The sequence below is a fragment of the Rousettus aegyptiacus genome, unplaced genomic scaffold, assembly GCF_014176215.1.
Source record: "Rousettus aegyptiacus isolate mRouAeg1 unplaced genomic scaffold, mRouAeg1.p scaffold_m13_p_12, whole genome shotgun sequence".
Classification (NCBI taxonomy): domain Eukaryota; kingdom Metazoa; phylum Chordata; class Mammalia; order Chiroptera; family Pteropodidae; genus Rousettus; species Rousettus aegyptiacus.
Window position 1 is genome coordinate 74,907,170 of NW_023416287.1, and position 16,696 is coordinate 74,923,865.

Sequence of the window (16,696 nt, forward strand, 5' to 3'; positions counted from 1 at the left end):
CAGATCACACTGGTGACAGCTACAGGATATTGGCGGGGGGGGGGGGGGGGCTTCAAGTGACAGCCGAGCATGATTTAGGAAGAATAGGTGGGTAGGCAACTGGGAGTGGCTAGAATATACACAGGATGAAGACAAGATGAAAATGGAAGACAAAGGAAATCTTCACTTCTTAAAAGTCTGCAGGAAAACAAAGGTGAGTTTCATGGGTGCTTCCTTTTTGAAATTTTATGTTCACCAAGTGACCATTGTTTCCTCTAAAAGACTAAAGTCCATTCTGCCTCCTGTCTCTCTGAATAGCAATATTATCTTGGTTACTCAGGGTTGAGAAGTAGACTCAGCCCTTATTCTCCCACATCCATTCACACACTGAATCCGGAATATTCCTTTGAAATAGCTCCGGTATCCACTCCTCTTATTCCTGTGGCCGTTGTGTGAAATCAGTTCTCATAATTTTATGTCTAGATGCCCATTAATCAGTCTCCTAAATAGCTAACCTAATTAATGTCACTTCAGCTTAGTCAGAGGGCTTTTGGGTCAGGTCTAATTTAGACTCTTAAGTCCACTGTGAAACTTACCTAAAGCTGTTTCTGCATTTGTAAAAGAGGAGAATACCATTTTCCCCTGAAGAGATGTTGTAAAGAACGAGACATTTTTTTTCGTAAAGTTCTTAGCATGATGTCTGTTTGTAGGCAAGAATTACTGATTTTTGACAACTTGATGATAAGCCCTTTGAAGTCTGGGACCAGATCATTTATACCACTGTATCCCATATGCACTTAGGAAACATACTGAATATGTTGGAATAGTTTGAAGGCCAAAATAAGCAGCACATTCTACTTTACAACATAACAATACTCTTCTTCGTTTAACAGTTAAGCGTGGAGTACTTAAAGGAAACTTTAAAAGGCACTCAAAAATAAAAAGCAGTTTGGGATATAACGACTGTGGTATACCAATCAAGAAAATACACAAACGTCTGAAGATAATATTTGTCTTTTCCCACAGGTGCCCTCAGAATGCCAAGACATGATTGGAAACAAAATACAAAGTGAAAAACAAACGCTTGGTCCAGCTTTTGTTCCTGTTTTAGCCTTACGGCATTTCCAGTTTGTGTTGGACTGCCTCTGGCTCAGGAGAGTCAACTGGCTTGGGGAGCTCAGGACCAAAAGGAAGCCTACAGGAAGAAGGGTGGGGGCGGGGGGGAACTGGCTACTAAGGGCTGGCCCTAGGCACAAATGGCTTTTTTGTGTGTGTGTCAAGATTTTCTAAGAATGGAAATTGTAGTCTGGCAATGGGCTACTTCACAGTGCATGTAAAACTATGTGAAAAATCACTTGGATAGCCATATAAACGTGTTAGATATTTCTGGACCATGTCAGACATATTTGAAACTGAGACAGCTCAGGAAAATCTCTGCCAATTACCTCCAAATCATCCCAGCTCACCAGGATCAGAAGGGCAGAGGGTCTTAGTGCAGATGCCTGCATAGAGATAAATTGTGCATGTTCATGGAAAATATAATCGGATTGCTCTTATATCACGTAGAGTATAAATTACTACTATATACACTTGAGAAGGTGACATGAATCAAGAACTTGACCCAGAAATTTATCTCTAGGAATTTTTCCTATAAAATAATTTATGCACAAAGACATTTGATTCTAACATTATGAGATGCAATCTGAAATGCCAATGGGGAAAGTTGATATGAATCATGGTACATCCAAACGAAGGAATACCATGCAATTAATTAAGGTTGACATAGCTTTTAATGACACGGAATAATGTCTGCAGGTTGAGAAAAAGACCAAGATACAAATTATACTGAAAATAAACAAAACTATGTAAAAACATCACAACAGAGTGGCAAGAAATATGCAAAGTTATTAAAGTGCTCTTTTCCCCCTGGGTAATAGAATTATAGGCAATTATTATTTTTCTTTATACTTTTCTGTGTTGTCTAAATTTTCCATAATGAGAATGTACCACTGACATAAGCAGAAACAAAAACATTATTGAATCAGGCAAGCATTAAAAAAGAATGAGCATTTTTATATAGCTTTTATTTGTTTCTGCTAGGAATTGGTGTAATTCCTAGCAACTACAAAAAGGAGCTTACAAACCAGTCATTTGACAGTAGCCTTAGACTCTTTAAAAAGCAGAGAAATTCTTAAAGTCTTTTCCACAAGTTTCACCATATTTATGTAGAACTCTAACAAAAAGATGGTGAATCAGGTTGAATCATTGATCACTGATTTAAATGACAACTCCAAGCTCCCACACCACACGGATTCAGGGCCACTAAATACAATGTCAAACCTAAGTTTAAATGACACAAATTAGAAAAAATAAAAGTTTAATGAAAGACATAACAACAGTTAAGTGCTTTTTTACCAACTGGGGGCTAGAGAGAAATGAACAGCATACCTGAGAATTAAATTAATGCTTTGTAAAAATCAACTTTATTTAAAAAGACAAAACGTAACTAGTAAGGACTTTATTGGCAGAAGAAAAGAGACAACTTGGTCACTAAATGACAAGTTCCCAGAATTGGTCTGAAGGCAGAATGTCTGAAAGGTCTGAATCTCAAAGTCAGAAAAGTCTCTCTTGAAAACTTCATCTAAAATCCAGCATCTTAGCTTTCTTCCAATTCCTTAAGATTCTACCCCAGGGAAACTTGTGTTCCACTAAGAATTATGGATCAATTTATTCATTCTCATGATCGCTAATCATGGCATTTTCTTTCTAGCTTTCCTGAAACACATTATTAGATAAATGCCACATAACCTAAATTTACCCCTAGTTTCATTTGGCCTTTATAATTATCCTAGGACAGATACCAAGTACTTAAACCTTCTTGCAGAAATTGAAGTATAATCCTAAGGTGGCTCACCCAAGGGTCAGAAATTTAGTGAATGTAAGTAGACCTTAGGTGTGAAGCTATATTTGGCACCAATTACACTGTCAGGAGTTACCAAAGCAAGAAAAGCCCTTAACATTTTTATGTGAATCGAGATAAAAATACAGGTTGGTTGTTTGTAAGAGACTAGTGATTGCAGTTCCATTCCTTAAACAACATGTTCCACATAATCACTGGTTTGCTGATGTCTAAGTAACAACGAAGACAACTTCCTCTGAAACTGCAATGTACTTGGCTTGGTTAAGAAAAAATCTGGGCTAGCAAAATCAACTAATAATTCAACCTTGGTAAAAATATTTAGTGACCATACTAAAAAAAGGATAATGGCTTCATAACCATGCTATTGTCATAAGGCCAAAGGCATAAAGAAACATACTCACCTTCAAAAGTATATACACAAAAGCCCCAATTTTAAGATAAACGTAAAAGTGCATTTTTTAAGATGTTAAGTCGCCTGTATGAGATAAATTAGAAACTTATATGTAATTTCAGTGTAAAGCACCAAAAATGAACACTAAAACTGTTCACATAAAATATTGAAAGGAAACAAATCACAACTATAAAAGCACAGAGGTATTGGTTACAACGACCAAGTAAATAAACTAATCTATTAATATTTTCGTTTACCTTATAAAACTCTGTTGGTTAAATTGGGGAAGAGAAATCTCTGAGAATCTAAAGGGTAACAAAATGATAACAAATATACATCATTTCTTTATTAACAAATTATACCACACAAATCAGGTTACTTTTTCTGATTACAGAGTTAACAGAAATTGCATCTGTATTTAAAGCAGCAACTTTAAATCTTACTATGAAGAAATTCTTTATCTGGACCAAAGGACTGTAACATGGATTGAAAATCTAATGACAAGACAGAACTGGCAACTATAGTGCAACTACTGCAAGAAGTTTGTTTTCCACGTTTTTAATAGTAAGCCACTCTCCAAAAGGGGGTAATACATTAAGGGGATGATGTAGCCAGAGGGGTGACTACAGAAAATCACATGAAATTAAATCAGTACAAAAGGTGCACAGAGGCCATGAAAACTTGAGGTGCCAAACCCAAGCAGTGACAAGTCAGCTCCACAGAACTGCAACAAACCTGAAGAAATGTGTCCCTATTCTAACTGAAACTGGTACTCTCCATTTGGGCACTTCAGCTTAAGAATCAGATTAGTCATTAAAAAAAGGAAGGTTTTTATCTTTAAAGTAGATATAACTTAGAGAGAGAAAGATAAACTTTGGGCAAGTACTGACTACTTGAGAACTAAAAAATTATTTAGGAAGCCAAATGAAGCAAAAGAAAATATGAATTCTGGATGAAAATATTTCTCTAAGGGTAAAACTCAGCTTCCTGAGGGATTTAAAATCAAACACATTCTATAAGACAGTGGTTTTCACAATGGGGTTCAGGCCCATCCTCCCAACCCTTCCTTGCTTAAATCAAACATTTCTAATTGTTTTGTATTTGTGGTTTCAGGAAAGATTTCCTTGCAAAAAAAAAAGGAAGAGGAAATCTGATGCTATCCCTATCCTTTGCTACTTGTTTTTTCAGTTTGAAAATCATTGCTCTGAGACAGATTACACTGGTGAGAAACATGATTGGAGATCTAAAACATATTTTGTCAGTGTTATTAAAATCTGAAAAGTTTCAACAAAGATTTTAATATTATTCTATCAAGTAAATGAGCAAAAGAAGTTCTTAGGAGAAATTAAACTTTGTTATTCCCAACACCCTTAAATAATCCATTCTTCCACTGCCTCCAAGCTCTCAATATTTCTGGAAAGTATGAACAAAATCCTAATGAACATCCCAGCCACACTTTACTCCAAAAACATTTCAATGGCTGCATAGAATTTCTTGAGAAGGCAAGCCCCAAATTTATAGACATCCCTAGATTGAGAATGTTCAATTACCAAAAATAGCACACATTATGTCAAGGCAGAATCTGCATAGTGTTCTTCAACATACTAAAATAAAGAGCAGCCAAATCCTAAAGCTTCACTCTGCATTCAGTAGCAAACAACATCAAAGGATAAATGACAACCAGGGAAAAATGCATTAACACAAAGGCCAGTTTTCTTTGATGGAATCAGGAAGAAAAGTGAACTGCAGAAGAAAAGTGGGACCCAAGCTTTGGCCACTTATCAAGACTTCATTACTTCAACGAAATAGAACAAATCTCTGTGGAAAGGACTCATTCGGCAAACATAACTTCTTTCCATATATTTTTCCTTCACATCAGGTTAAACAAAAGTTGCTGTCATTTTAGAATCATTGATTACATCTTTTCTAATTAGAAAAAAGTTTTCTTGAACATTTACATAATTTTATTGCTGTTTATTACAACAAAAAAATTTTTTAACTGATTTGTAGAATCCATCCAGTCATGTACGAAATTGAAATCCATCTCCCAAGAAGATAGAGTTATGGCTGAATGGCTGAATGCAGCTGATGTTCACAGTACAGCATGAATAAGAAAAATCCTGTTTGTCATTTGGTTCTTGCTGCAGTCATCTGTGTTCATCTCTCAGAAAGCAAAAGAATCCATCTGACGTTTCAATAAATATCAAGTAATTGTTACCAAAAAAATAAAAAAGAAAGAAAGAAAGAAAGAGTTTCCACGGACCAGAGATCCAAGAAAGAGAAGTTGTGATGAATGATTCCTAGAATCGAGTGAGTCCTCCTTTTAGTCCAATGAGATGATGTCAGGAATGTTACTTCCACTGCTGGTTATGACCCCTGTCTCACTCCTGCTGCTGGATGAACTAACATGAGTACTGCTTTCATGGGGGCTGGTGGTGGTGACAGACGTACTGCTTGCTGTTAAGGGTGAGGTGAGACTATCCAAAAACATAGGAGGACAGTACTGCTTGAAACAAACAATGATGCCGATGAGGAAGAGGCTACATTGATTTTAAATAAAGAGACTAGAAATTGTTAGATATGCACAAGTGAGAGCCACATATTTAAATCCCAGTGGAATTTAATGTTTTCTCAAAATTTCACGTCTTTGGATGGAAGGTGGCATGAATTAAACTATTTGACATTATTTAGTGAATCCAGCATATTCTTGATTCTCTCAAAACTTGTAGAATTTGTTTGCTGATCAAATATATATAGGTACAATTATAAAAATGCCAACAATAACTAAAGTTATTTAATAGTAAATATTGGTCCCACAATGACTCATAATTAACCTCAAAAAGAATATGCTCACTAGATGTATTTTACACCAGGTATAAATCACACTGCAAATGGCTAGTAAATGCTTATTTCTAAGGGTATTAAGCAAAAATGCTAATGTGAAATTCAATAATTCCTTCAAAATTCAGTATCAATCAGACCTTTTAGGAATAATGTTAAGACTGATCAGCTAAATAGTGGCTTTTGACTCCTTTGTACATACATGTAACAATACCTGTGTAATTACAAGAACATCATTCTAAAATGGACTACATGGTAGCTAAGTACCATGGGATGCTTAAAACAGAGAATTATCTCATGTAATCACAAAATTTCAGAATAAATCTTAAAGGCGATCTAAGTCTAATCTAATCTTCCTTGTGATGCTTGCTTGACACCTCTCTCCAAGAGTTCATATTTCGTTTCCTTACCATCTTGGTTGCTGATTCCTAAACAAATTCAAACCTGAGTTTAATACTCTAATATTGACCAAGAGGAGAGAGAGACAAGAGCTAAAAGCTTTATTTTACATCACCGCAGAGTATTTTACGTGAGAAACCAACTGCACTGACTTTAGTAAAATAAGCAAGGTACAGTATATACTATAAGAGGAGATGTCCTAAGTTTGTATTTAGATAATATAAAAAGATCAGAAAGGATATCTGATCAATATTATCAATTCTATAGTCAGCTATCATTAGAAATACTAAGTTACAGAACAGACATTGAAAACTGAGGTTGTTTAGATCACATGATCTTCAAAAAGACAGCCCCAGGTTAAGCTGCTGGCCAGTGGAAGAACAACTAAAATTCAAGCTGCCTTTCAAAAACAGTAATTTAACATTTAAGCTAGATAACTGCCTTAGTTCATCAATAAAATGCACCAGAGATTCAACAGACACTGATTAAGGGGGAGAAGGAATGATAAAGAGCTTCTAAAGAGTGCTAAAGAAAGTTGAACTCTCAGGTATTAAACTTCTTTCAAAGCCAATCAATTTCTAACTTTCCATTAAAACAGGGAAAGAATTCGGAAAAGAGCCCAGAAACTTATATTTTATTTCTACTACCTCTCAGGCAGTTTTTGACTGCTAGTAGCAGTAAATAGGTACTCCATTTCATATATAAAACAAAGGCTAGATACTACTGTTCTATCAACTGGCTTTACGCCTTGAATTTTTATAATACTCAGGTTGCAGGCATTTTACCTCTCTGTATCTTGTATGTATATATCTGCCTAAGGATAATAAAGATATGGAGGTAAATTAGAACAAATCTAAAAAGGCTAAAGGAAACGGAAGGCACAACCTCACCTTTCTATTGGCTTATCAATGTCAGCCTGACAAATAGCACGCCAAATAGCACTATGAAATCAGAATCCTCTAGGTACCAAGATCATTTTTTAAAAAAGAATGGTTCACATATCAGTACTACTTTAAGCCTGAAGAATCCATTTCCTAAAAAAATTTATATAGATACTTTGCTATACATAGAATTTACTCATGTGACAAAGTCAACTCGATACTGAGAAAAAAAAATTCCTCATTCTGTGCACATTACTTTGGGCCCGAATTTCCAGTGTTGTATGATTAGATACAGAGAATTCAAACAGGAGGCCGATACAAGACCTGTAGTTGGCAGATTCTGAGCTGCCTAGAGGGGTGGCTCATGTTCTTTCTCTGTCCCTCCCTACCCTCAGCACTTCTCTCAAAGTCTCTCTGTTTCATTTTTCCCTTCGGCTTTTCCCATGCCTTTCCCTCCTCTGCTCTGCCTTTGCTATAAGCCTGTCAGTGGAATACATGCTCACTGCCAGGTCTTCATGTTGGGACACTAGGATACTAGAGTTTATCTCTGACAGAGAAAACAGGAATAATTGGTTTATAGCAACTTTAGATTGGAGCTTCCCCAAAGTCTGAATCTGACTGCCTTTAAAAACAAAAAAAAGAATCAAGATAATCATTCAAGTCAGTTTAATCGGCTTCAGCTATTTTCTATGTATAAAACAACTGTTTTACAATTATCTTTGTAGTTTTAACTTCCAGTCATCTAGCACTGCTTCCCCTCAATTTGATCACTCAAATGCTTGTAAGAAATGCCAAGAGATTATTAAATTAAATAAAATATAATTAAAAATGCAGGTATTTAAGGCCAAAAGTATCATAAATCAAAAAACTGCAGCTTTGTCCAAATAAAACTATGAAAAATTTATACAGCACTTCCTTTCTATCAATTTGAATCAGAGTTGACTGTCCTGATTTTATGCAACTGGTCATTTTTAGTTAGTATGACATAAGTAACAATCAAATACAAATTAGTTGCTTAAATTCAGGATACATACCTGGGGATCAACTGGAATAAGGGAAAGAAAATCCAAACCTAAAACAAAAATGCTTTGTTAATAGTTGTCTCATATTTTGGAGACAAGAATTATTTCCCAAAATCATTCTGTATTTATCATAAGTCATAAAACAATTGGAGTAGGTGCTTACCATTCTTCAATTGGAAAGTTCTATACCAGAAGCAGTAATATTTAATGTGCATAAAACCCCAAAATGAACATATTTCCTGACAAAACATCTGGAAAAATCACTTCCCAGAGACTTTAAAGGGAGGAGTCCAAAAGTTTCCAGAGAAGTAGGACTAGTCAGAGCAAACATTTTCTCGCCTCATCACTTAACAGAATGGGAAGAAATAAAAACAATGAGAAAATGATCTGGATACGGACCATTAAAAAAAAACATACTTAGGTTCTTAAGATACTTTACATTTATTTTTTTAGAAATACACCACACTGAGCTTCATCTAAAATACCACTTCTTAAGCAGATGTCTATTTCATGGAGCGCTCTCTGTTCCCCTGTTTGCACATCAAGAGTAGTACACAGTTCCATGCTCTGCACGAGAGGCTGTTGGTAATTTCTGCTCACTAGCAAACTAAACCTTATCAAGGTTTACTGGTTATAAGCCAATAGGGTTTTCCAAACCAAAGATTTAAGATTCCCTAACTAAGCTTTAAAAACAGGAATGTGGACAAGATTACTCAGTAATACCATTTTGAAGTATTAAAGTTATAACAATAAATTTAAAAAAAAGTCATGTCTGAGAAATCTAGCAATAAACTTCAAAGTCAGTTCCCCTAGAATTCCCTGTTTGACTAAATTTCAAAATAAAACACACACACACACACACACACACACACACATACACACACACGGCATAGGTCACTAAGATAGGCCAATTTCTATTCAATTCTATAAATTTTTATTTGCTGGCATTCAACATCACCTTAAATAACAATCATACAGAGTGAAAGTCAGACACTAGACTATTACTCAAAATAGAAAATGTTAGTGTGAATATTTAAAATATTTAATAACCAGAATAATTTATAACTCAAAAATTTTAAGTTTATTCCTTTATAATTTCTAAATAAAGTACAAAAATGCTTATCAAGTGATAGAAGCTGTAGCACCAATCATTTGAAAGAAATCGTTCCATTTCTGAAGCATTTAAAAAATATTGTGGATATGATTTTTCATTTCATATGTCCGTCACACTAGCTATATGATACAGTGGGGTGTGAGCCAACACTAGACAAAGGGAATCACGACAAACTTTTCCAACAATTTCTCCATTAAATAATCAGTAGATGATGTATCTCAATTAGTGGAGTTTCTCTTCACATTAACAAAATCGTTCAGTAAATCCTCTCTCTGCTTCTGTTGAACACTAATTCAAAATTTGTCTAACTCTCTTAATACCTTTTGAGAGTTTTATATATTTGACATCTCTAAACCACAAAAATACTTTGTTGACATGTCATTTAAATGGTGTACTTTTATTAATTTTCTGTTTTGTTTCAAATGGTATAACATCTTTCTTTTTATAATAGCTTCTGTTTTAATTTTATATCCTCAGTTACTTTTAATGTTTGTTGAATCACTCAGTCCACTTGAATAACAAACTTTTCTTCAGGTGTGCTGCAATTCTCTGATTACTTCATGTGTGTGTGCGCGTGCACGCGCATACACACACACAGTCTATTGATTTAAGAGATTTACTTGATCTATATATCTTTTGACATCTCATCCAGGGATAACTTACACAATGCATAGTAAAATACCTAGACATTTTTCTAAAATTTGGTTTAAACTCTAGGTTGTCTCCCCAGCATACAAAGATGCTGTCTATACAAAATCCAATAATGCTCTAATGTAAATATTTCTCACTGAAACCATTTTTTATTATACACTAACACTAAAATTTGATATAGTATTTCAGATGTTACTCTTTCAAAAAAAAATTATCAGTCTTGCATTTTATATTTTAAGTGTTTATTAAAACTCATGAAATAGATGAAGTTTCATCAATAGTGACTCATGTTACTTTCCTGTTTTATATGTTTAGCAAAATGCTATTTTATTTCACTGTAAGTTTCAACTGCAACAATAGTTTATATTGATACACATTTATGCCCTTCTATGTGTTTCATGGTTAAAAATATTCGATTATTTTTAACTAAAAAACAGGTAGTGTTAAAAATGCTGATGCTATATTCTAAAGTTTTTTTTATTAACACTGATAAAACTGTAGTTTTAGATTTTAAATGCTCCTTTATGTGAAACTGACTCTACATGTCTTATTAGTAATAGCAATACATTTTCCTACTTGAGCCATGAGCTTTAACAAAACATGATTGCTACATGCTTAAATATGTAAATGTTTAGCACTTTCAAATTTTAATGATACAACTTTTGAGCACCATTCGCACCTGACAATATGGCACTAGCAATAATAAGGCAGTCAAATTTTTTCTTGAAATAATCAAGCTGTTTTCCATTCCATAAATACAAATTATTTGTTTTATTTTGAATTCACTGTTGCACAGTATCAGAAGATGTTCCAAGCTGCAGTTCATTATTAATATCATTTCTTCTTTGTTCCCCTGCAGATTCAGAAGATTCATGTTTATGATGTTTAAAAGGAATGTTAAGAAATGAATTAAAACTCTGTCATCTTTCCATTCTTGGTGTTCTATTTAATATTTTATTATAAATTATTAATATCAAAACTGTATAATATAACTAATTACATAAAAATTATGCATAAAAATAAAACCAAAGTAACCACTAATTACAAAAGAGCACATTAACAATAAAACCAAAGTAAAAACTAAGCTATTTAGATGTGGTAACTGCTACATAATTCATAGATGATGATAAACTAAATTCTTCTCAAGTACAATAGATCCTATTATATTCAGTTTATCAATTGGAAGAAAGCATTTCAATGTTTTAATAACCAGTATCACCATATTGGTTTATGTTGGCTAAATACCAAAGCTAGATATTAGTTTAAGCTCTTTTATGCTAGCGTGAAATGTATTTTACGGAAGAGTTAACGTTTTACTGCATTTTTCTCAAATCTGCACTTTCTATAAAGTAATTAGTCTCAAGTTATGCCCAAATTTTGAAAAAGTATAAATTCCCCAAAGTTAAAAATTCATCCAGAATCACATAATTTGAAAATAGAGAGGTGATTTGTAAATTGTGCCTATTATTCTACAATTAAATAGCCAGAGTAACTTTAGTAAACAGAATGTTTATCATCTTTTCTCAGGATTAATTTTTATTTCAAAGTCCTTAGGAAACAAATCCTTCTGGAATGCTTATTTATAACATGTGCTAAGATGAAATGTGGACACTCTTCAACGTCATTTAAAACTAGCCAAGGTTAGAGCAAAAATGGCAGTTAGGAATTAAGAATCTCCAAGTTTCTTTCTCCCTATGCACCATGAAACCTCACCTGTTCCTTAGCATCAAGCTTTGTATATAACAAATACTTTATAATTGTGATAGCTGGGTTTAAGATTTTTAAAATACCAATTCCCAAAGCACACGTGGAATAAACATATTTAGGAAGCAAAAGGTATCTAAAAATTTTTTGATGGGTACTATATTTAGCCTATTCTTTTCCATTATTCTATTTGAATAACTGAACAAATTTCAAGTGGCAAAATTACATTGGGCCAGATAATACAACTATCGACTGTTTCCACAACACAAATTTTGCCCAAGAGACCATATGTTGTTATTAAAGACCCTAAGAGGAATACGAAGGATAGATCATAAGTCAAAATTAACACCAGAAATTTAGAGAAGAAAATTTAATAACAGGAGGAGGGAACTGTATTCCACTAAAAAACCATCTTCAAAGAGAAGGGAAGTCATGAATCTAAGAGGCACTGGTACTAAATGGTTCAAATTTGATAGACAAAAAACATGTCTGCAGAAACAATGGCTAAACAGAGGGAAGAAGAGAGGTGCTGAGGGGTGGTTAAATTTATAATATGGCCTTGGTTGCATAAGTCTTTGTATTAAAGTAATTTAAGTAGCCCATAATTTTTTAAATGTTGAGTTAATATACATTTAAGAGATAGCTCCAAATGTTAAGAAGCACTCGAGAGAAACAGCTGGTAGATGCTATTTTTACAGAGAAAAAATCCAAAGGATAAAGCTAGTAGGCAACACTGACCCTATAGTACACCAGTATATTCTGAAGTTGTGATGGGCTCCCAAGGAAAGTATGAGAAAATACTCTCTCTTCCTAAACTATGAAACTTTTATAATAAAATATACCAAGAAAACATCTCTGAGTATAAATTCGCTATGGAGAATAAATTCTACAAAAATTTCCTACTATGCTATGATATTTGCTATCATCAGGAATCTATAGATTGCTCTGTAGTTAAAATGACAGGAATTTTATATATATTAAAACAGATCCTACTACCTTTAATGGAACTTTCAAATTTTCTTAGAATTTCTATTTTAAAATTTAAAACTATACTTGTCCATAAATCAAGATTAAAAATAAATGACAAAATTTGATATATATATACATATACATAAATATATAAAATAAAACAACTCTTCACATACCTGGCAAATCTGATGACATGCTCGATATCGGCGTGTGGTGGAATGGTACTGAGTAGTCTGTTAATGAAGGCGGAATAGCAGCAGGATCAACTGAAGTCACACTGGGCACCCTCACAGAAGATGGCTGATACATGAGAACCCTGTTTTAAATAGCATGGGAAATTACAAACAATCTGGCTGTTAGTTCACAGGAGAGAAGGGCTGTACTATTGGACACTGTCAGTTGTACGTTCCCTAAGCTTCAACATGACTCTATGGCAGCCACTCTCTATACAGTACTCCACTTTAATCTCCTCTTTCATTAACAGCCTTCATTTTAATATGAATGCATGTTGATTCACGATAGCAGCTATGACATAAGAGCAAGTGAGCATTACAACATGTAGTGCTGGAGTAACGCATAAAATGTTTATCCACAAATAGAAATATATTTTACATATGCTTTTATTAACGTTATGTGTAACGTACATGGATATTAAGAGTTTTATCTATAAACAAACTTAGAAATAAAATAGAGGAGTCCTAAAGAAACAGTAATAATTAACCATAATTTTGAAAAAGTCTAGGAATAAAGAGACGATTATGCATTCTTCTTATCTAACCTTTATTTTGTCCTAGCCCAGAATAAACAATTAGAACTTCACAAGAAACAAATCCTGAATGCATATAAGAAACTAAGCAATATTACAGACCCTATGGTAGACAGTGGTCTTCTTTTTGTCCTACACCTCAGCGAGACTGCAGTGGTAGCAGCTGCTCTTTGAGTTTTGAGATATCATCCAAAGATGACGAGAAAATTAAGTGCCAGAAAGTCAGACAAGAAAGACAAAGACTCTGTGAACAAATCTGGGGGCAAAGTCAAAAAGAAGTGACTCAAAAGCAAAGTTCAGGACAAGCGCAATAACCTAGCCTTGTTTGACAAAGCCATATATGACAAACTCTGGAAGAAAGTTCTCAAATATAAGCTGTTGCCTCTGAGAGACTGAAGATTCGCAGTTCCTTGGCCAGGAAGTCCTTTAGCAGCTCCTCAGTAAAGGGCTTATTAAACTGGTGTTGACACAAAGAGTTCAACTGCTATGCACCAGAAACACCAAGGGTAGAGATGACCCAGCTGCTACTAAAGATGCATAAACAAGTCCTACCAACTGCACTTAGTGAAAAATAAAACTATTAAATAAAGGGGGAGGGGGAGAGGCTGGGGACATTATGTTAGCATTCTAAAGCACTGCCAGAAAACTACTGTAAGCTTAACGAGAGGCACGGAATTCTGTAGCTGGAAGGGACCACTACAAAGATGATGAAGAAAGTAAAACTGACAGCAACTTAAAAGTAAGACTGAGGTGCCAACTAAGACCTCTGGATGTCCTTTCCTTTGGCTAAAAACACTTCCTGTGTTTGCTCAAATTATTAAATAGAGCGACAATGTACAATAATGTAGTTCCATGATACACATACTCTGACAAAACTACATCATAACTTCAATTTACATCTCAAACCACTTAAATAATCATGACCTATTTAGACACTGAAAACCTTCTAAAGCTAGTTTGCATTATGATATGAAGATCTTGTCTAGCTGTTATTCTGTAGTATCTCAAAAATATGGATGTCACTATAAATGTGGAAAATGAAGTCATCTTGAAAGTTCATACCTGGTTGTGTTGGCAACTGAGTTAGTCTCAGAAAAATGAATAAATAGCATCAGTTAGAATTCAAAAATCTTAAAAACAGATTCATTTAGGAGGCACAGGAAATATGCCTGAGACAATAACATAAGCCTGGTATTTCAAAAACACCTTCCAGAGATAAATGAAGATGGAAGGAAGTCATCTTCTAAATAGCAACCTGTTAGCTTTGAAGCAGGCGGTTTCTTGGCTTCCAGTGTTACCTGGAGACCTAACATCACAAGCAGAAGGTGAACAGAGGGTAGGAAGGAGAGAGACTGGTATGCTAGTGCTGAAGGGGGGAGTGTAAAAACTGGTTCTGATTATTCTGGCTGCCTCACAGTGTTAATATGTTAATTGTATTTTTAAAATATTTAAGTGGCAAGCTTTTGAAGACATAGATAGACATGTGCACAAAACACACACACACACACACATATGGTTTCATTTATTTTAAAAAGTTCCTACCTAAAAGTATATTTAATCTATCAGTCTTCTTCTGACACTGAAAATAACTAAAAGAAAATGTTCAGGTTTACGAGAAAAAGATAAGGCCCGCCTTCCTCCCACTCCCCTTTCTCTTCCTTGGCTATCTCACACTGGAGATTTTTCTACTGTATTGATCTGGAATTGGTCATTCAACTTGGATCAGATTTATAGGGAACAACAAAACTCACTTCCTCCTTCACCCCTTTACTTGCATCCGTAGGGGAGTCAGATCAATGTCTCAACACACTGTCTACTGCCATAGTAACAATTATTGCATATGTTCTGTTCTCTTAACATGAAAATGATTAACTTTCCTAGTTTCTCCAATACAAAATTGTTGACTGTCACATGTCAAAATCCAGTGAGGGTAGAAATTATTATATCAACCTCTAGAATCTAATCAAACACCCTTAAAAAACTCAACTATTTAGTGTAGGTTGACTCTTATTTACCTGTACTTTGCAACCATTAACATTCAACTTTATATACAATGACAAGTCATTTGTCAGAATTATCAAATTATGCATGGTAGATTATTTTAATCATAATCTTCATAAGGACCACATTCAGAAAGGTAAATAATTCTAATGCCTATGCAAAAAAGATATATTTATAGATATAATACATCTAATACATAAAATAACAAGGACCATGGAGAAATGTAAATGGTAAAATTATGAGTATAAAGATGTGATGCTATGAAGTAATAAGAATTCTTAAAAAGCTTTTAACATTAGTTACTGCCTCCTCATAGACTGAGAAATACACGCACAGGCATACGTATACTTAATTTTTTAAATTTTATAGTTTTATCGATAATATCGGAGCACAAAAGGAAGGCAATTGTTGGAACGCTGCTAGAGAATATGGGTATTTTAGACTGTCTACTGGATCACTGAATTCATCATAGTTGGCCCAGACTTAAAGATCTAAAAATGGGTTAACAATACAATAATTTGAAACTTTACCCATAAAACTAAAATTCCTTGTGTGCTCCCTTGTACTTTATGATCATAAAAATATTTTTAAAAGATTAAATTTTGCTAGCAATTCCTAATGATCCTTAATCCAGAGAAATACATATTTATCTCTATTCCTTGTTTTGAATCTTTAGAATACTTCCATATTAATGACAAAGCAATCATTCAATTTCCAATGGGGCCAGGGTATAAAATTTAAAATGATCTTTTAATGTAGAAAAATATCAAAGATCTTCTAAAAGTCTTCAATTAAGATGCCAATTTCTTCTAAGAGATACTACATGACTACATTTAAGGACCACAGTAAATATGCAAGGAAAGAGGTTGGAAAAATTACCAATGTTCACAGTGGTTATCTCGAGACAATGCTTTTTAATTCTTGGTGCTCTGTAAAATTGTTTATAATTTGTACTAAAATAATACCTCTTAAAAAATTGCTCACATAATTTCTAGACTATAACTTAAAGTCAGTTTTCCTGGTTTCTCATTCTCTATTCTTTCTAATTTGCCTATTGT

At 34.0% G+C, this 16,696-nt stretch overlaps 1 protein-coding gene across 6 annotated transcripts in view; it reads right to left on the bottom strand.

The window, feature by feature from the left end:
- Nucleotides 1-2,042: 2,042 nt before the first annotated feature.
- The window catches only part of PIAS2 (protein inhibitor of activated STAT 2), a 73,026-nt gene continuing 58,372 nt past the window's right edge, over nucleotides 2,043-16,696 (bottom strand). For 2 of the 6 annotated variants that reach the window (XM_016148422.2, XM_016148425.2), the window contains exons 12-14: nucleotides 13,048-13,187; nucleotides 8,446-8,483; nucleotides 2,043-5,796 (exon numbers count right to left, since the gene is read on the bottom strand). In XM_016148422.2, coding sequence (XP_016003908.1) covers nucleotides 5,614-5,796; nucleotides 8,446-8,483; nucleotides 13,048-13,187 — 361 coding nt within the window. In that variant the 3' untranslated portion in view covers nucleotides 2,043-5,613. Of the gene's footprint in view, nucleotides 6,560-8,445; nucleotides 8,484-9,491; nucleotides 11,052-13,047; nucleotides 13,188-16,696 lie in introns of those variants that run through there. The other 4 variants (XM_016148428.2, XM_016148423.2, XM_016148427.2 and 1 more) reach the window with 4 other exon arrangements.